This window comes from Scyliorhinus torazame, chromosome 13 (genome assembly GCF_047496885.1).
Source record: "Scyliorhinus torazame isolate Kashiwa2021f chromosome 13, sScyTor2.1, whole genome shotgun sequence".
NCBI classification, from domain to species: Eukaryota; Metazoa; Chordata; class Chondrichthyes; order Carcharhiniformes; family Scyliorhinidae; genus Scyliorhinus; species Scyliorhinus torazame.
The window spans coordinates 20980271-21002050 of NC_092719.1; the positions used below are offsets into that span (position 1 = coordinate 20980271).

Here is a 21780-nt window from a genome sequence, read left to right on the forward strand (position 1 = left end):
TTGAGCATGTTACACAGAAATGATTTTATAGTATTAAAACGTAGTGTGTATCCTGCAAACACACCAGGAACTCCATATACACATTCCAGACTTGAGCGAGCAAATTTGATGCCGCTTACCACAGAAACCAGCAGTATACAATAAATCTGAAGTGATAAAAAGGCTGGTGAGGTGGAGGGGGTCAGGCACATGCTGGCAGTAGTTATAAGCCGAATTTGTCATGTTGGCTTTGTGGATAAAGCCAGCACCTGCTGAAAACACAAGGGCATGCAAGCCAGAAGGTGCTTGGTTTGATTCCTCAGTGACAGAAACAGCTAAGCTCAGAATAATGGTGGGATTTCTAAAGTTAGAAACATATGATGGAAGGGCACATCAATCAGCACCTGTGCAGAGCCAAAGGCGAGTGCGCTGCCATCTATTTTCCTTCCCTGCTCGTAGCAACTGTCCAGTTGTAGATCGTTCAAAGCAGGAAACGTGAACCTACTGTAAGCAACTGGTGTAATTGCAAACACTGTGCTGCAAAATATGCAGCATGGATGTTATCAGTTGGGGGAGAGAAAGGCCTAATTTCAATGTTACTGTGCTCCTTTGGATTTGGCACTCCATTTTAACAGTGAGTTGACGATGACCCATGTCCTATTCAATCTGGCAGCAAACGGTTGATGGGTGCTTGATGGACAGTGCAAACGCAATGGGCCAAAGGGCCCCTTTCTGGGCTTTAAAACTGACTAAATGTCACTGATGGCAGGGGTACAGGACAAACTTCATATTTGGTTTTTTGAGCAATAAGGAGTGGGAATGCTGTTCCCGACTCTACATGGACACTTGGGGAGTCTCTACCAAAATGGGCTTCCTCCCACCCTTGGGCACAGACTGCCTGATCCCCCTACTCCAGCCCCTATTTATTTTTATCAGGAATTAATTCCAGAGGCCTATGGTCAACTTATCCTCTCCAGTTTGATTCCTGTCCAGTGACATAATTCCCACCAGTTTTGGTCAGGAATCAAAATCATAGTGCACAAGTGAGGCTTAGGGGTTAAACCCTCATGGCTGATGTTCATTTGTGACATATGGGGTATCGTCTTTTTTAACTTAACTGCCTGGAGTGGAGTGAACCACTCCATTGTACCCACTTTGATTTCAATGGAGAATAAACCAGGCAGGTACTGTCTGGCCAGATTACACCCCACCAGCAAAGAAGTTAAAAAACAACCCTTTTTAAAAAATAAATTTAGAGTACCCAATTCATTTTTTCCAATTAAAGGGGCAATTTTAGCATGGCCAATCCACCTAGCCAGCACATTTTTGAATTGTGGGGGCGAAACCCACGCAAACACGGGGAGAATGTGCAAACTCCACACAGACAGTGACCCAGAGCCGGGATCGAACCTGGGACCTCGGCACCGTGAGGCTGCAGGGCAAACCCACTGTGCCACCGTGCTGCCCTTAAAAAATTACCCTTAATGTTGTGCCAAAGTGACACAGAATAGAAACTAAGTCATAGAAGGCAGCAATACATTTGCTGCTCTGGCTTGCAATCCAATTTACATGTCATTTTACACAAGGAAAATCTGCCAGTAGCCACTCACTTAAAATAAAACCACCTTCAATACAACCAATCATCCATGATCTTATTGAATGGCAGATCAGGCTCGTGAGGTCAAGTGACCTACTCCCAATTTGTATGCTCATATGCAAGACTGCAATTCCCTATCAGCCAACTTCACCCTTACCTCAGCCAGTCAGGTGCTGAAAACCTCATCCATGCCTTTCCTGTACAATGAATGTAGGCATTTCAGATAGATTGTATTTTAAAAAATATATATTTATTAAAGTTTTTTAACACAATTTTTCTCCCTTACAAACAATAACACCCCCCCCCCAAATAAAAAAAAAAGAGAAATCGCACAGAGCAAGATATATACATGGCAAAATGATATATTTACACAGCTTTGTACACTGGCCCTCACCCGTACGTGCCAGTTTCCCCAACCCTTCATGTCCCCCCTTTCCTCCTCCCCCAGGACGTCCCCTCCACCCAAGGTTGCTGCTGCTGCTGACCGACCTTCCTCTAACACTCCGCAAGATAGTCTAGGAACAGTTGCCACCGCCTGTAAAACCCCTGCGCAGACCCACTCAAGGCGAACTTAATCCTCTCCAACTTTATGAACCCAGCCATATCATTTATGCAGGCCTCCAGGCTGGGGGGCTTCGCCTCCTTCCACATTAGCAAGATCCTTCGCCGGGCTACTAGGGACGCAAAGGCCAGAATGCCGGTCTCTTTCGCCTCCTGCACTCCCGGTTCGTTCACTATTCCAAATATTGCTGGCCCCCAGCTTGGCTTGACCCGGACTTTCACCACCTGAGATATTGCTCCCGCCACTCCTCTCCAGAACCCCTCCAGAGCCGGGCATGACCAAAACATATGGGCATGGTTCGCCAGGCTCCCTGAGCACCTTCCACACCTGTCCTCTACCCCAAAGAACCTACTCAACCTCGCCCTCGTCAAGTGCACTCTGTGGACCACCTTAAATTGTATCAGGCTGAGCCTGGCACACGAGGAGGAATTAACCCTACCTAGGGCATCAGCCCACAGACCTTACTCGATCTCCTCCCCCAGCTCATCCTCCCATTTACCCTTCAACTCTTCGACCAGCGCTTCCCCCTCTTCTTTCAACTACTGGTGTATTTCCGACACCTTGCCCTCCCCGACCCATACACCCGAGATCACCCTATCTTGAACTTCTTGTGCCGGGAGCAACGGGAATTCCCTCACCTGTCACCTCACAAAAGCCCTCACCTGCATATATCTAAAGGCATTTCCCGGGGTCAGATAGATTGTATTATCGGTATTTGGTGCAGTAAGGGTTAAAACCCTGGGTTTAAAGATTTTAGGAGCCAAGGGTGAAATTAGGCACAATTAAAATATACGTCTATACAGTTTCTCTTCCCCCCCCCCCCCCCCTCGCAGTTCAGAAACCCCCCCCCCCCCTCGCAGTTCAGAACAATGTGCTTAGAACGAGCCAAAACAGCTTCTGAAGAAATACAGCCAGAGTTTCTGCATGGTCCTGACAGGATTCAGATCTTTTCTTTAAAACAGTGTTGAAAGAGTATCCGGACATCTCTGTAAAGCAGGCACTCTTAGTGCGAAACAGCAGATTGAAAGTGGAGATTTTGTTTTTGTTTGAGTGGGAATAGAGTTAGCAGTTAAGGATTACTGTATTCACTGTGTTGATTAGCATTGTTTTAATGGCCAATTGTAAGCTATCATCTGGTGTGATGTTGAAGATATTTTAATACGGTTAGTAATTAATTTTGTTTGAATATACCATATCCCTATTTCTTCGTGCAATCACTCCTGGAACGAGGTATCCTTTTCCCACAATCTTACAAAATTAATATTGGGGTTGCTGCCCAGTATCCTAGTAATTGTTGGGTTCTGGTCCGGGATCATAATGCCAACCGCCTGCCTGATCTCCCACATTCTACCCTCCGCAAACGTGGTTATCCAGAACTCTGCTGTCTACATCTTGCACTAACTGCTATTCACTAATCACCCCCATGCCCGTTGACTTGCAGGAGGCAAGCAACCTATTGATTTTAAGATCCCTTCATGGCCTCGTCCCCTCCAACACACGTGCCCGGATCCAATTAAGCACCCCTCCCTGCGCGCACCCCCCCCCCCCCATTATTTTTATAAAACACTCTACTTTTGGGGCCCGTGCTTTCAGTTTCTTAGGCCCAAGCTCTAGAATTCTTTCTAAACCCCTCCAACTTGCGTTCTTCCTTGGAGACACTTAAAACCTACCTCGAGCATGTTTTTTGAGATTGGACTTATTATTGCCATGCAGCTCAAGTGTTATTTTATATCAATCTTCCTGTAATTTTAAGATTACATTAAAAAGGTGCCATAAGTTATTGTAAAAACTGGTCAGTCCTAAATAGGCGAATCCTTTAGGAGACAATGGCCCCTAGTTGAGACGCCACTAAACGGAGGAAAACAGTTGCGCAGCCTCAACGCCAACAAACAAGTGTAATGATTATACATGTTGGATCAAAGGCCCAAACCAACTCTTCGGGCAATGTCCTCATTTTATCAAAGAATGTCACAAAATTCACATGTCTGGGATGATCCTTTTCAGAAGCTCTGATTTGCCAAGCTCATAACTACACCACCCAACTGCACATCCCCTCTTGCCCCAGCAGAGAGACAAGCAATAAACTATAGCAGCCCCATGAAACCTGTAACTGCCACTTGCATCTCCTTCACAGTCCAGTGAAAAAGTTGAAAAACGTCATGCACCACATTACCCGAATACTGTTTGATGACATTTAGATCAGAATACAGCTCCTTCACTATTGCAGAACGATCTTCTAAGGGTCTCTCTGTCACATGACTCTTCCATTTCTTGAACCCGAACTACAAAATTGGAAAAGAAGATAGTTAAATGATAATCAACATACATCATCCACACCTCAGCCCCATAGATTCCAGCCTGCCAATTAGACTCACTCCACATATCCAGAAACTGAAGGCACTGGAAACTAAGTTTTATGAGCCCTGACAACACTCTCAGCAAAAGATGTGCTCCAGAACTAGCCATCCCTTAGTAAAGCAGTTCCAGTACAGCTACAACACTGACATCTAGCCAGCAACATGGAAAATTTCCCAGGTATGTCCTGTGCCTAAAAGTTGGGTCAGGGCAAATTTAACCCAGCCAACTACTTGCCCCACCAGTCTACTCGCAAAGTTGATGGAAGGTGCCATTGACAGCTGACAAGCAGCACTGCTCAGCAATAACCTGCTCACTCACTCAATTTGGGTTCTGCCAGGGCTCTCAGCTCATGACCTCATTACAGCCTTGGTCCATGTTGACCAAAGAGCTGAACTCTAGTAACATGACTGCCCTCATCCTTAAGGCAGAATCGCAAGGGGTGCAATGTACGAGCACGGAGTGTATGTTAGCGGGTTTGCTTCAGAGGGAGGCAGCAGCAAGGGTAATTGTACAGGTGCGGGACAGGGCAGGGAAGTTGGTGGTGGCTCCGGATCAGATTAACAAGGTCTTTAAGGAAATCTATGAGAGGTTGTACAGGTCAGAACCACCTGGGGGAGATCAGGAAATGCAGGAATTTCTAGATGGGCTGGAGTACCCAAGGTTACAGGAGGGCGACAGGGCAACATTAGAAGGGGCGATAGTGGAGCAGGAGATAAAAGATACGATTGGGAGGATGCAATTGGGGAACATAGCAGGGCCAGGTGGGTTTCCGGTGGAATATTATGAAAAATTCAAGGATAAGCTGGCACCGCTGATGGTGGGGATGTTTGAGGAGACGATAAGGTGTTGTGGGGCAGGCATCGATTTCCCTGTTGCTTAAAAAAAGATAATGATCTGACAAGAGTCTGGGTCATATAGGCCCATATCACTTTTAAACATGGACACAAAGATATTGGCAAAGGTTCCGGCAAGTAGGCTGGAGGAGTGCCTACCTAAGGTGATAAGTGAAGATCAGATGGGCTGGTGAGAGGGAGGCAGCTCTTTTCGAACATTAGGAGGGTACGGAGCGTGATTGTGACATCAGTGGAGGGGGAAGGATACAGAGGTGGTGGCAGCATTGGACACTGGAGAAAGCGTTTCACCAGGTAGACGGGGGGTACTTGATGGCAGTTCTGAAGCGGTTTGAGATTGGACCACGATTCGTGGACTGGGTAAAGCTACTGTATAAGGAGCCAAGGGAGAGTGTCCGCACAAATAACATCAGCTCGAAATACTTTTCTCTCCACCGTGGGACTAGGCAGGGATGTCCTATATCCCCCCTGCTGTTTGCACTCGCGATTGACCATTGCGTCGAGTGTGTCAATAGAGGGAATATTGGAGCTCCTTTGGGTGTTTGTGTCTTTCTCGGGGTACAAGTTAAATCTAGACAAGAGAGTGTATTCTTGTGGTGTCTTGGCCAGGGGTGGAGGGTCTGCCATGCCGTAGGGCAGGGACTCACTTTAGATACCAGAGGGTGCAGGTTGCTCGGGATTTGGGAGAGACTCCGCAGATACAATATTTCTAGTTTGGTGGGGAGGGTGAAAGCTGATCTGGCAAGGTGGGATGGTCTCCCTCTGTCACTGGCAGGCCGGTTACAGGCAGTCAAAATGAACGTGTTGCCACGATTTATTTTCCAATGCCTACCGATTTTCCTGCCAAAGGCATTTTTTTTTTTTTTTTTAAAGAGCGGTTGAAGGAATGATTTACCTCGTTCATATGGGGAGGGAAGGTGGTCAGAATTAGAAAGGCGCTGTCACAGAGGGGAAGGCAGGCTAGGGGGTTTGAGGTTTCCAACCCTGATGTATTATTACTGGGTGGCGAATGTGGAGAAGGTGCAGAGCTGGGTCAGGGGGGTTGATTCCCAGTGGGTGAGAACGGAGGATAGTTTGTGCAGGGGATCGGGATTGAAGGCGCTAGCAACAGCGCCGCTCCCGATGGCCCTGGGGAAATACTCCGAGTCCGATAGTGATAGCTTCGCTGAGAATTTGGTGGCAGTTTTGCCAGCACTTCGGGTTGGGGATAGGGTCAAGGGAAATGCCGATTCGGAGGAACCACAGATTTGAACCAGGAAAGTGGGATAGAAATTGAGATGGGAGGAGAAAGGAATTAGGACACCAAAAGATTTGTTTCTTGGTTTGCAGGATTGAAGGAGCTGTTAGTGAAATAAGGGCTGGAACAAAGGGAAATGTTTAAATAAATGCAGGTTTGAGACTTTGCTAGGAAGGAGATAGAGCTTCCCGATGGAGCCAGCCTCCACATTGCTGGAGGTGGTGCTGACGACAGGGGGACTGGAGAAGGGGGTAGAAATGCCAGCGGTTTACAGGGCTATTTTGGAGGAGATGGCACCGTTGGAAAGGATCAAAGCAAAGTGGGAGGAAGAGTTGGGAGAGGGTATGGAGGAGGGGTTCTGGTGTGAGGTGCTCCGGAGAGTGAATGCCTCCACCTGGTGCGCGAGGTTGGGGCTGATACACCTCAAGGGTGAGGATGAGCTGGCTCTTTGAGGGGGTAGATGATGTGCGAGAATGTGGGGGGCAGGGAGAGGGGGGTGGCCGCAAACCACGTTCATATATTTTTGGTCCTGTCCAAAGCTGGAGGGTTACTGGAAGGAGGTTTTTAAAGGTAATCTCTAAAGTGGTGCACATGAAACTGGACCTGGGCCCCCGGGAGGCCATATTCGGGGTGTCAGACCAGCCGGGGTTGGAAACGGCTGCAGAGGCAGATGTTGTAGCCTTTGCCTCGTTGATCGCCAGAAGGCAGAGCCTTTTGGGATGATGATCAACCTCTCCACCCTGTGCCCTGGCATGGCACCTGCCGGAATTCTTAACTCTTGAGAAGGTTAAGTTTGAACTGAGGGGTTAAGTTTGAACTGAGGGGAAGAGTTCCAGAATTCATGGGCGTTATTCATTATGCACTTTCAGGAATTGGACAACATCAGTGCTGACAACTGTGCTACCGTGCTGCCCTTTTTGTGTTTATGTTAACTTGCGGGCTGTTGTTGATAAGGGGATTGACATCACTTCTCAGCCTTTTGGCCAAGTTGAGCGTGGGATCAGGTGTAATGCCTGGATCTGGTATGTCTCTCTTGTGGGGACCATGAATTGGATTTGATTTGAATTGTTTTTTGGAGCAGGCAAGGAGCTGGATTAGGGGCTTGCCCCTGACCCACACTGAGCTCTGGCTTTGTAACTCTGATAAAGTAATTTTTTTTAAAAATAAGGGGATTGACAACGTATTCGTTACTGTTTATTGTTCGTTGGTGGGTGTAAATTTGGAAGAAAATGTGAAGGGAAATAAAAATATTTTTAAATAAAATTAAGGCAGAATTGACGACGTGTGGCATCAAGTAGCCCAAACTCAAGTCAATCGGAATCAGGGCAAAACTCGCCACTGGTCAAGGTCATACCGGATGAAGTCAAATCATCTCAGTCTCTAGACATCGTTGTAGGACTTCCTCAGGGTAATGTCCTAGGCCCAATCATCATCAACTATTCCATTAATGACATCTTTCCTCTCTTTCCCCCCCCTCCCCCAATCAAAACATCAGAAGCGGGGATGTTTGCACAATGTTCAGTACCATTTGGGACTTCCGATACGGACAGTCCATGACCATATGCAGTTCAGAGCTGAACAACATTCACACTTAGGCTGATAAGTAACCAGGCAAATAGATGCCAGGCAATGACCACCTCCAACAAGAGAATCTCACCATCTCAATGGCATTACCATTGTTGAACCCTCCTTGATCAACATCCAGGGATTACCAATGTCTACAAGAGCATGTCAGAGGCTGGGAATTGAGTAGTAAGAAGCCCAACACCATCCATGGCAAAGCAGTCCGCTTGATGGCAGCCCACCACCACCTTCAACATTCACCCCCTCCACCACAGAGTGGCAGCAAGATTCACTGCTGCCACTCACCAAGGTGCCTTCAATAGCACCTTCCAAACCCACCACCTCGAAGAACAAGAGCAGCAGATGCACCACCTGCTCATTCCCCTCCAAACTCCACATCATCCTGACTTGAAACAACGTTGCCAGTCCTTCACGTTCGCTGTATCCCTAACAGCACTGTGGGTCTGCCTACCCCACATGGACTGCAACAGTTCAAGAAAGCAACTTACTGCCACCTTAGAGGACAATTAGGATGGTCAAATGCAAGTACAGTTCTGACCGAATAAAGAAGAATATTTAAATATTGCTAAAGCACAGGAAGTGAATACTGCACTGGGGATATTTCACTTGCATGTTCTCAAACCATGTATTTGAAACATTTTGGGTGCAGTCATTTTCTGTTCAACAAACTAAGTGCTGGAACGTAACCATCCTAGACTATTGATGGACCACAAACATCATACTGACCTTGTAGTTGTTGGCCAGTTTATGTGCCTCCACTTCATTCTCTGCCAGCAGTGTAGTCTTGGTGGTCATCATCAGGCAGCGTGGACATGTTATTCCTTCACATGAATGATTTTGGGTTGGAGTTGAACAGGTCACTGTGATAAAACCAAAATAATGATTAGAAAGAGCACAGTCTACCCTTAACTTGCCACGTGGCCTCAGGTGTGAGCAAAAGCCAATATCTGAATTGGGGGGGGGATACAAGTTTTAATTAGTCCAGGTGATTTTTCTCCAAAGCCATTCGATTATTCAGAAACCAAAGTAACCATGGGAAGAAAAAAGAAAATAAGAGTATAGGAAAGTTCCATCTCACACTGCTGCTTAGAATGTTCTTGCAACTGCACAGATGTGTAACACAATACTGCTGTTATACATCTTGGCTATGGTGATAATGCACTGACCAGACTACTGTCACTCAGGAACTGAACACATCCTGAACACCACTGGTAACCCAATTGGTAAGCCAGCAACTCCTGCAACCTAATGATCCACTGAAATAATTTTAAAAATCATGTCCATTACAGAACAAGTTATCAGTAGTGGATTTTTTTTAATTTTATTTTTTTATAAATTGTTGATAGAGGGACGGACTAGACTAGCCCAAGTTAATCCAACTTCAGTTGTGAATGAGTGATCAACTTGGAAAATGTACAGGTTCATCAATTCATTAACAAAAGCAGACCATTCACACCAATTACTTCTCAATAGGAGAGAGTATGGAGACTCATTCAATGAGCAAAGGCACGTCTAATAAAACACGACTCTTGCTCTAGTCAAGCTTCATACGTTTTGTTGGCAGGAGGGGGAGATGGGGGCAGGATTAGATGTGGAGATTTGCTGGACTAACCTGGGAATAATAATTTTGGTGTGCTTGGTGAAGGGGAGTCCATCATGTCAGTCTGCAGATGTAGCCCACAGTGCCTGTCCCACAGGGTCAGAGAATAGAGAGGTGCTTCTGCTCTTAGCTCACTCGCCCTCCCAAAGTCTATCGATGGAAAAAGAAAAGTCCTCAGTAGACTGTTAAAAAAGTATTCTACATTACCTTCTGTAGCCACAAGTCACTATATGACCCAAGTTCAAGCAGAGGTTTATAGTGAGGCAGATGTGAAGCTGTCATGATGAGCAGTTCACTATGGAGAGTTTCATTCAATAGTCAGAACTCATTACAATTTAACTTGGAGTAGGAATAGGCTTGGCAATTACTAGTTAATCCATAGAAGAGAAGCACATTATGCATCAAACCTAACCTTGAGGATTGTGCTCAATGCAGTTTCCTTTCCCAGTATTGGCACCCCCAATGTAGTTTCCCCTGACTGGGGTACTTTAGACTTCAATTACTTTCCCACCATGAATAGCCCCATGAGACTCGAGCAAGACCCGACAGCACAAAGTGACAATTGATCGCTAAGAGCTGGATTAAGACGGCCAAGAAAAAAAAATTGGGTCTATTCCATACCAGCCAGAGCTCGATTAATCCCTCACCAGTCCCTAGGGAACCAGATTCTTGTGGGAAACTAATGGATCATGAGGGAAAATGGGAAGAAAAATAGGCAACAGTCTCAGGCAGAGTTCAAAGTTTCAGGGCCTGCCACAGAACCAATTCCAGTGGAGACTATTGTTCAGGATTCCCATGTATATGATGCCGAATATCCTACCCGCAACTACTTGGGAGCATTCTGAAAGAGAAACATCTGTTGCTAGAAATGTTCACTCCGTCTTCACCAATACAGGAAGGTAACCAAGTGCATGTAAAAAAAAAAAAAAGGAGTGAGTGTTCGCGCACTTAAAGGGACTGAAGGCAGACATGGCCATGCTCCAAGAGACACACCTGAAGGTGGCGGACCAGGTCAGGCTAAGAAAGGGATGGGTAGGACAGGTATTCCACTCGGGACTGGACACGAAGAATAGAGGGGTGGCAATATTGGTGGGAAAGCAGGTGTCATTTGAGGCCAAGACTATTGTAGCGGACAATGGAGGGCGATATGTAATGGTGAGCAGTAGGCTGCAAGGGACGTGGGTGGTGTTGGTAAACTTATACGCCCCGAACTGGGATGATGCAGGATTCATGAAGCGCATGTTGGGGCGCATTCCAGACCTGGAGATAGGAGGCCTGATAATGGGAGGGGACTTCAATACAGTGTTGGATCCAGCGCTGGACCGCTCCAAATCAAGGACTGGAAAGAGGCCGGCGGCGGCCGCCAAGGTACTTAGGGGGTTTATGGATCAGATGGAGGGAGTGGACCCATGGCGGTTTGCAAGGCCGCAGGCCAGGGAATTTTCTTTCTTCTCCCATGTACACAAAGCCTATTCCCGGATAGATTTCTTTGTCCTGGGCAGGGCGCTCATCCCGAAAGTGGAGGGAACTTCGTATTCGGCCATAGCCGTTTCGGACCATGCCCCGCACTGGGTGGAACTGGGAGAGGAGGGGGACAAACGCCCGTTGTGGCGGCTGGACGTGGGACTGCTGGCGGACGAGGTGGGGTGTGGGAAGGTGAGGGGGTGTATCGAAAGGTACTTGGAGGCCAACGACAACGGGGAGGTGCGGGTGGTATGGGAGGCGTTGAAGGCGGTGATCAGGGGAGAGCTAATCTCCATTAGGGCTCATAGGGAGAAGACAGAGGGTATGGAAAGGGAGAGTATAGTGGGCGAGATTTTGAGTGGACAGGAGATACGCAGAGGCCCCGGAGGAAAGATTACTTGGGGAAAGGTGACAGCTCCAGACGGAGTTTGACCTGTTGACCACAGGGAAGGCAGAGGCACAGTGGAGGAAAGCGCAGGGGGCGACCGACGGGTATGGGGAAAAAGGTTAGTCAGATGCTGGCACACCAGCTCCGTAAGAGGATGGCAGCGAGGGAAATAGGGGGAGTCAAAGATGGAAGGGGAGCCACGGTTCGGAGTGCGACGAAAATAAACGAGGTATTTAAGGCCTTTTATGAAGAGCTGTACAGATCCCAGCCCCCAGCAGGGGAAGAGGGGATGAGACGATTCCTAGATCAACTGAGATTCCCGAGGGTGGAGGAGCAAGAGGTGGCTGGTTTGGGGGCACCAATTGGGTTGGAGGAGCTGAGCAAGGGTTTGGGGAGCATGCAGGCGGGGAAGGCCCCGGGACCGGACGGATTCCCGGTGGAGTTCTACAGGAAGTACGTAGGCCTGTTGGCCCCGCTACTGGTGAGGACCTTTAATGAGGCAAGAGAGGAGGGGACCCTGCCCCCGACAATGTCGGAAGCGACAATTTCTTTGATCCTAAAGCGGGACAAGGACCCACTGCAATGTGGATCGTACAGGCCGATCCCGCTCCTCAATGTGGATGCAAAGTTGCTGGCAAAAGTGCTGGCCACGAGGATCGAGGACTGTGTCCTGGGGGTAATCCACGAGGACCAGACGGGATTTGTAAAGGGCAGGTAACTAAACACCAATGTGCGGCTCTTAAATGTGATAATGATGCCATCGGAGGAGGGAGAGGCGGAGATAGTGGCAGCTATGGACGCGGAGAAGGCCTTTGACCGGGTAGAGTGGGAGTACCTCTGGGAGGTGCTGCGTAGGTTTGGGTTCGGGGTAGGGTTTATCAATTGGGTTAAGCTCCTTTACAGAGCCCCGATGGCGAGTGTAGTGACGAACCGGCAGAGGTTGGAGTACTTTCGACTGTACCGAGGGACGAGGCAGGGGTGCCCCCTGTCCCCCCTGTTGTTCGCATTGGCGATCGAACCATTGACCATGTCATTGAGGGAGTCTAATAAATGGAGGGGGGTGGTCCGAGGGGGAGAAGAGCATCGGGTGTCGCTATATGCGGATGACCTGTTGCTGTACGTGGCAGATCCAATGCAGGGGATGGTGGAGGTCATGCAGACTCTAAGGGAGTTTGGGGAGTTTTCGGGCTATAAGCTCAATGTAGGGAAGAGTGAGCTCTTTGTATTACAGGCGGGGGACCAAGAAAGAGGGATAGGGGACCTACCGCTGGAGGAAGGCGGAGGGGAGCTTTCGGTATCTGGGGATCCAGATAGCCAGGAGTTGGGGGTCCCTACATAAACTGAATCTGACGAGGTTGGTGGAGCAAATGGAGGAGGATTTCAAAAGATGGGACATGTTACCGCTCTCGCTGGCGGGTAGAGTGCAGTCGGTCAAAATGGTGGTCCTTCCGAGGTTTCTGTTTGTGTTTCAGTGCCTTCCCATCGTGATCACCAAGGCCTTTAAGAGAGTAGGCAGGAGTATTATGGGGTGTGTGGGGGCGAATAAGACCCCGAGAGTAAGGAGAGGGTTCCTGGAACGCAGTAGGGACCGAGGAGGGTTGGCGCTGCCAAACCTGGGGAGCTACTACTGGGCAGCAAATGCGGCGATGATCCGCAAGTGGGTTATGGAGGGAGGGGGCGGCATGGAAGAGGTTGGAGATGGTGTCCTGTAAAGGAACGAGCCTGGGGGCGTTGGTGTCGGCACCGCTGCCGCTCTCGCTGACAAAGTATACCACGAGCCCGGTGGTGGCAGCAACGCTAAGGATCTGGGGCCAGTGGAGATGGCACCAGGGTGCAATGGGAGCATCAGTGTGGTCCCCGATCAGGGGTAACCACCGGTTTGTCCCGGGGAAGATGGACAGGGGTTCCAGAGCTGGCATCGGGCGGGGATTGGAAGAATGGGGGACCTGTTCATCGACAGGACGTTTGCAAGCCTAGGGGCACTGGAGGAGAAGTTAGAGTTACCCCCGGGAAATGCCTTTAGATATATGCAGGTGAGGGCTTTTGTGAGGCGACAGGTGAGGGAATTCCCGTTGCTCCCGGCACAAGAAGTTCAAGATAGGGTGATCTCGGGTGTATGGGTCGGGGAGGGCAAGGTGTCGGAAATATACCAGGAGTTGAAAGAAGAGGGGGAAGCGCTGGTAGAATAGTTGAAGGGTAAATGGGAGGAGGAGCTGGGGGAGGAGATCGAGGAAGGTCTGTGGGCTGATGCCCTTGGTAGGGTTAATTCCGCCTCCTAGTGTGCCAGGCTCAGCCTGATACAATTTAAGGTGGTCCACAAAGCACACTTGACGGGGGCGAGGTTGAGTAGGTTCTTTGGGGTGGAGGACAGATGTGGAAGGTGCTCAGGGAGCCCAGCAAACCACTGTACATCACTGGTAGATATACAGCTCACACCACTTTCCACAGGACCCAAAAAGACAGGCCAGTATCAGCTGCACCAACATTACAGGGTTCTATCAGAGATGGTAGCCTTTTCTTGGTTATTTCTAGGAATTGGTCACCTTTAGCTATTAAGGGGTTGGGGTGAAATGAATTTAGGTTGAGAGCGGTTGTTCAATTGTTTTTTTTATGGTTGATGTTTGTAAAAAAAATTCTACTTTGTATGCATGTTATAAATTGAAAACCATTACTAAAAATATATATATATTTTTTAAAGTATTCCCATGATAACAATGGAAAACCCCATGGCATGTTAACATGCAACCCACATCAATGAGATTAAGCAAGACCATCAGCATCATAGTCAACATTTAAGCACTTGATCGACAAGACTCCCCCTGCTTAACTTGTCACAAGAGCCACATCACCAGCTCCCAGAGATCCAGACTGACTTGCACTCAAAATCCTTAATTTAGCACAATTAGCACTGGTTTCCTCAGCCAGTTTGGAAAAAGAGGGGCAGCGGATAAAGAACTAGACTTCCCGTTGATTTGTATATCTTGCACACCATGGAAGTTGGAAATACCATTCACCATAATCACCTTACATACAACACCCAATCTAAAAATGTCTTATTCCATCTTTCTGTTGAGTTTAGGAATTTTTAATTTCTCCTCTTTCACTTGGTCTGGTCTTACACAACTAACTTGGCAAGTTAACTGCACAAGCCAACAATCATCAGCAGAGTCAAAATGCTTCGGTTTCGCCATCTAACCTCGAATCATCAGTATCGCTTCCGGACATCAAATATTAAAACCAGCTGAGCACAACGGTTATAGCGAAGGTTATAAGCCCCAACAATATTCCAACTGTAGTACTCAAAGCCAGTGTTCCAGGTTATGGGGACGCAGTGGCATTGTCACTGGATTAGTAATCCAGAGATCCAGGGCAATGCGCTGAGGGCCCAGGTTCAAATCCCACCAGATGGTGAAATTTGAATTCAATAAAGATCTGGAATTAAAAGTCTAATGATGACCATTGTTGATTGTCGTAAAAACTCATCTGGTTCACTAATGTCCTTTACGGCAGGAAATCTGCCGTCCTTACTGGATCACAGCAATGTGTTGACACTGAATGCCCTAGCAAACCACTCAGTTCAAGGGCAATTAGGGATGGGCTATAAATGCTGGCCCAGCCAGTGACACCCACACCCACTGAATGAATAAAGACCAGCCCCTAACCAAGCTGTTCTAGAACAGCTAGAATAGTGTCATCTATGCCAAATATCATCCAGGATGTCCTCGTCACAAAAAGCAGGACAAAGCCAATCATTGCCACCCCACCAGTCTGTCAATTATACATAAAGTAATGGAAAGTGTCTTTGAGACAGGACCAGTTGACTCCAGACAAGGAGGGGGAGGAGTGTAGTGACAGGCAGGCAGTCAAGACAGCATTTTTCAGTGCGAGATCAAGGAGTGCTAGTAAAAGTGAACTGAATGAGCACCGGGGTGAAAATTATAATCATAGAATTTACAGTGCAGAAGGAGGCCATTAGGCCCATCGAGTCTGCACTGGCCACACCTCCACCCTATTCCCGTAACCCAGTAATCCCACCCCACCTTTTAGACACTAAGGGCAATTTAGCATGGCCAATCCACCTAACCTGCACATCTTTGGACTGTGGGAGGAAACCGGAGCACCCAGAGGAAACCCACGCACACACGGGGAGAACATGCAGACTCCACACAGACAGTGGCCCAAGCCGAGAATCGAACCTGGGACCACGGAGCTGTGAAGCAACAGTGCTAACCAGTTATCGGGCTGCCCTAATTAATTAAGAGGATTGTTGAAGTCTAATCATCTCAGCACCAGGACATTGGTGCAGGAGTTCTCAAGGATGATAACCATCTTCAGCTGCTTCATCAATTACCTTCCCCATACAGGGGGCGGGATTCTCCAATAATGGGGCTATGTCCCCACTCCAGCGTCAAAACGTGGACGAATCACACTGAACCCACACCATGGACCAGCACCAAAAAGATACGGACCCCCACCCCATACACGAGATCGCGCGCACCCGCGGATCAGTGGCCCCAGATCGATAGCCTGGCTGTCTGTGAGGCCCCCCCCCACCCCGGCGAAGGATTCCCCCCCGCCTCCCACCAGGGCGGAGACGGACTGAGTCCGCAGCCTCCACACCGAGTTCCCGATGGGTGGGACCATGAGAGACCCACGCCCAGGGGGCATCGGTCAATGGCCCCCTGCCCGCGCCGCGTAGGCCGCGTGTGCGCAATTCGCCGGGGACCAGAAAATCTCGGAAGCGGCATCACGCCAGATTTCGGCCCATTCTCCGCCGATCGCAATTTTGGCACGGAGAATCCCGCCCAAGGTCTAGATTAGAGAAACTGGGATTGCAATTCCATTACCTCTAGAGATTTAATAGATGTTCAGAATTATGAGGGGCTTTGATGGAGAAAAACAGTTTCCACTGACAGCTCTGTAACCAGAGAACATGGATTTAATTTTTTGAAAAATCCAGAGCACAAAGAAAATGTGCTAATTGCTTTAATGCTCGGTTTGTAAAGGTTGTGGAAACAGATTTAACTGTTATTTAGGGCAATTGAACCTCAAATCAACATTGCAAAACTTACTTGAGCAAAAGCTTTTATTTTTGTAACCACTATAACAGCACAGCTCAAGTGTTCTCTCCAGACAACCAAATTCAGAAGAATCAGGTTTATTGATTTTCAAATATATATCCATTAACACTACAACTTTTTTTTTTTATAAATTGAGTGTACCCAATTCATTTTGAGTACCCAATTCTTTTTTCCCCCCATTAAAGGGGCAATTCAGCATGGCCAATTCGCCTACCCTGCACATCTTTGGGTTGTGTGTGTGTGTGTGTGTGTGGTTGGGGGTGGGGGGGGGGGGGGGAGGGAGGAGGAGGAGGAGGAGGAGACCTACACAGACACAGGGACAATGTGCAAACTCCACATGGACAGTGACCCGGGGCCAGGATCGAGCCTGGGTCCTTGGGGCCATGGGGCAACAGTGCTAACCACTGTACCACCCTATAACACTAAAAACCCAGAATCATCCATTGATTTCAAGCCCCCGACCATATCTAACAACTCACCCAAACTTTAAGAGTTCCCACTTGTACAATGAATTCAGGCCCCATACCCAAGTAAATGAAACGAGGAATGACAATTTATAGGCAAGTTTTCAGTCTCAATAGTGTAACCGTCTGTCCTCCAGCGCTAGAAGGATTTGCAGTGGAAGACAAGGGTGCAAAATATATCCTTGACCTTTGATACTTGTTTACAGAGTTTCCGTAATTTTATGTTGCCCATTCTCAGCTAACTGTACAGCACCGCCAGAGTTTGATACAAACAATCCACTATTGTTCTTATCCTCAAGTATCGTAGTTGAGATTAGAAAGGAGGAATATCTATTTTTGAACTCCTACATTGCCGTTATTGAAACTCAGGTTTTGAAAACCACAAAGGGGGAAATCTATCCTGTCATACAAACCTGCGCTTAAAATAATCAGAGCCAAAACATTGGCCTGTTTGCCCTTTGCACATGCTATGTATTTCAAAACAGTTGAAACATGTGCAGTGACTAATACCTTGGCCAGAGGTCAGTTTATCTATTTCTTTTCTTGCAAATTTAACAATCTTGCAGACTGCCAGTAACCAAATAAAAAAAAATAGTTGGAATGCTTGGCAGACAGCAGCGAGCGTTGACAGTCACCAGCAACAAAAAAATCCTTCATTCCCAAACTGTGGCAAGACCTGTATTTACTGTTCATTTCCAGCTGCCCCATCACTGCCTCTTGAATCACTGCAGTCCATGTGGCAAAGGTGCCCCCAAATACATTCTTATACTTTGTAGTGATTTTAATATGGGTTTAGGATTCTGATCCTCAGGATACGTGCTTGATTGAAGTGCAGGAAACATCCGAAACTAAATTTGGGATCGGAGGTTGTGATAGGATGTCGGAATGAGAGAAAGACTAGAGCGTGCTCGTTGCATTTCCTGCAGAGATCGGCACGTCATTAAAAACTAAACAGAAAAATGTGAATTCATTGGAGTGTCCTAGGGATGTGCTGAATTGAATTACCTTCTAAACAAATTTGGCCAAGATTTCTAAAAAAAAAAAACATTTTGCAGCTATATTGATAAGTGCGATCAAGTTCATAGTGGCGTCCCAATGACATCACAACAGTACAACTGCATACATACAGCAAATAGCCATTTGAAGCACCATTTCACATGGAAAGAGTGAAGTGCTGAATCCACTCCTGGGCAAAATCAAAATTGTACTTGCACTCATTCGATTATGTCAAGAACTTGGAATTACAAGCAAACTGGAAATTTAGTGAAAAATGTTGTATTAGTTAAGCGACTTGGACTATTCGGTATATTCCAAGCTGCACCAAGACTATGCAATTTGGACATCTGCCAAAGCACCATTTAAAATGTTCAGCCATTGTGCTCCAAAGATCAAGGCACAGAAATAGACCCAAAGACTTACACACAGCCCTTTCTAGGAGTCAGATGCAACTGGCATTGGTGTTTCACTGTTGGGAAAGTTCCAACATTCTGGCATTATCTATACTATATGCATTCGGGATCGAACCTGGGTCCTCAGCACAGTGAGGCAGCAGTGCTAACCCACTGAACCACCTGTGCCACCTGACCACAGCAGAAGTTAGTGGAACTCCTCACGGGAAAATTCAAGAACGCACAATGGTCAGCACTGTTGCTTCACAGCTCATAACCTCAGATCCCACAGGTCCCAGGCTCGATTCCTGCTTGGGTCACTGTCTATAAAAGAGTCTGCACGTTCTACCTGCGTCTGCCTGGGTTTCCTCTGGGTGGCTCCTCGGTTTCATCCCGACAAGTCCCAAAAGACGGGCCTGTTAGGGTAATTTGGACGTTCTGAATTTTCCTCGGTGTACCCGAACAGTCGACGGAATGTGGCGGCTAGGGACTTTTCACAGTAACTTCATTGTTAATGTAAGCCTACTTGTGACAATAAAGATTATATTAGAAGCGAAGACTGCCGATGTTGGAGGACCTGTCCAAAGTGATCGAGTAGCAGGGCCATGCATTCAGGTGACTTTGGACAGGGTGGAACAGCAGTTGGAATCACAGGGCACGATGATTCGGGAGTGAATGAAGCGGTCAGAGACCAGTGACAAGATTGCCTCTTTGGAGGCAGATATGGCACTGTTGGCAGAGACCCCAAAGGAATTGAAGGCCAAGGTGGATGACTAGGACACCAGAACCTGAAGATTGTCAGGCTACAGGAGGGCATTGTAGGTACAAATGCCACATTATGTGGCAAAGATGTTTGGAAGGTCTTTTGCAAACCTTCCCAAGGTGGATTGGCCCACCAGTCACTGACAAAAGCACAGATGCGGGGATCCACCGTGGGCGGTCATCATCCGTCTCCACAGATATCTTGACAAGGTGTGTATCTTAAAATGGAAAACGGCCTCGCGAGAGAGTGTAAGTGGGAGGGCCATACCATCCAAATTCATCAAGAGATTGGGACAAAACGACAAGTTGAGTTCCACAAGGCCAAGGCGGCGCTCTACAATGCAAGGTGTGGTTCGGAGTGGTGCACCAGGCTCGTGTGTGAGTCACTTATAAAGATGGAGAACATTATGTTAATACACCGGAGGAGGCAAATGGCTGAGGAAAAGCTGAGAGAGATTGGATTGTCGTTGTTGGATGTTAGGAGTTGAATTTTACATGTTGATGTTCTTTGGCTTTTTGTGTTGTTGCTATTCTGCTTTTAGTTTCTTCTTTCCCATGGTAGCATGGGGTTGTTTCTTTCATCAAAGGTGGTGGATTCTTTCTTCTTAGTATGTATGATATTTGAAGAGGGGCTGGATAAGGAGGGGTTTGTTTTTTTTGGGGGTTTTTTTTTTGTTCCCCAAGTGGGGGTCACCCGGCTTGCAGATATGCTAGTTAATGGGAGCAAAGTTACCTGGGTTGCATGCGGGGAGGGGGGGTTCTGTTTTGTTTCTGGGTAAAGATAACAAGCTTAGGATGGCTGGGTTCTCTTTGTTTGGGGTGAGAGGGGGGCACTTTTTGGAGTAGGGTGGGTTACATGAAGTTCACGAGTGTGGGGGGGGGGGGGGGGGGGGGGGGAGAGAAAAGAGAGAGGGTTGTCGAAGAGCAGGGGGAGTGAGAGTGGAAAGGTAGAGTGCTGGGATGTTTGTTTTAGGTTATGTGCAAGAGTGTGTGGGCAGCACGGTGGCGCAGTGGGTTAGCACTGCTGCCTCACGGCACTGAGATCCCGGGTTCGATCCCGGCTCTGGGTCACTGTCCGTGTGGGGGTTTGCACATTCTCCCAGTGTTTGCATGGGTTTGCCCCCCAAAATGTGCAGGGTAGGTGGATTGGCCACGCTAAATTGCCCCTTAGTTGGAAAAATGAATTGGGTACTCTAAATGTGTAAGGGTGGCGACAGTGGCCATTTTGGGTGGGCCTAAAATCAAAGTAGGTTTCAGCCCTGTTGATTTCCTCACTGTGGGTTATAGCTGATTCTAGTAGAGGGGATGTCCAGAGGCCCCCCAGTTAGGATGATTACACGCAACATGAGGGGGTTAAATGGTCCGGTTGAAAGGTCCAGGATGTTTGCCCATTTTAAGAGGCCTGCAGTCTTTTTGCAGGAGATGCATTTGAGGAATGGGGATCAGCTGAGGCTTAGGAAGGGATGGGTGGGGCAGGTGCTCCACTCTAATTCTGATGCGAGGACGAAAGCAGGGGGGGGGTTGCAGTGTTTATTAGGTGGTTTTAATAAAGGGTAGCCTCGCCCATCAGGAACTATGTAGTATGAATAGGGAGGTTTCACCCCCCTGTTCTGGGAAGCACTGAAGGCAGTGGTCAGGGGGGTGGGGAAATAGATAATTTTGTACAAGGCCCATGGGAATAAGGCTGGAAAGGCAGAAGTTGGTTGACTCCATTCTGGAGGTTAACTGGCAATACTCCACAGCCCCAATGGTGGAGTTGTTAGCAGAGAGAAAGAGGCTACAGGTAGAGTTCAAGCTGGAATCAACAGGAAAGGTGGAGAGTCAACATTTTTGCCACTCGAAGGGCATTTATAAAAAAGTGTGGTCAGAAGACCAGCGTTTATTGGCTCAAAGGGTATTTGAGGCTTTCTACCAGAGACTGTACAAACCTGAGCCTCTGGAGATGACTTGGGAATGGAGCAGTTTTTGGATGGATTAGACTTCCCAGTAGTGGAGGGGAGCAGTTGGAGACACCGCTGGGGTTGGAGGAGATTAATGGACTGTATTGGTTCTATGCACTGGGGTCACATGGTTTTCCAGTGGAATTCGGTGAACAGTTTGCAGCCTTGTTGGCGTCACATTTCACGGATGTTTAATGACTCAGTTTGGGAGTGCTATCGGCTACGTTGGCACAGGTGTTGATTGATCTCTTTGAAGAATGACAGGGATCAATTGGAGTGTGGGTCCTACAGGCATATCTCACGGTTTATGGGCAGCACAGTAGCAGTGGTTACACTGTTGCTTCATAGCACCAGGGTCCCAGGTTCGATTCCTGGCTTGGGCGACTGTCCGTGCGGAGTCTGCACGTTCTCCTCATGTCTGCGTGGGTTTCCTCCCACAAGTCCCGAAAGACGTGCTTGTTAGATGAATTGGACGTTTTGAATCCTCCCTCAATGTACCCGAACAGGCACCGGAATGTAGCGACT

General features: G+C 47.9%; 1 protein-coding gene across 3 annotated transcripts in view; it reads right to left on the reverse strand.

Annotated features, from left to right (window-relative positions):
- Window positions 1–21780, reverse strand: part of cax1 (cation/H+ exchanger protein 1) — a 94075-nt gene that overhangs the window by 59536 nt on the left and 12759 nt on the right. For 2 of the 3 annotated variants that reach the window (XM_072471151.1, XM_072471150.1), the window contains exons 2-3: window positions 8895–9028; window positions 4312–4420 (exon numbers count right to left, since the gene is read on the reverse strand). In XM_072471151.1, the coding sequence (XP_072327252.1) occupies window positions 4312–4420; window positions 8895–8966 (181 nt within the window). In that variant the 5' untranslated portion in view covers window positions 8967–9028. Of the gene's footprint in view, window positions 1–4311; window positions 4421–8894; window positions 9029–9780; window positions 9919–21780 lie in introns of all 3 variants that reach the window. The other variant, XM_072471149.1, reaches the window with a different exon arrangement.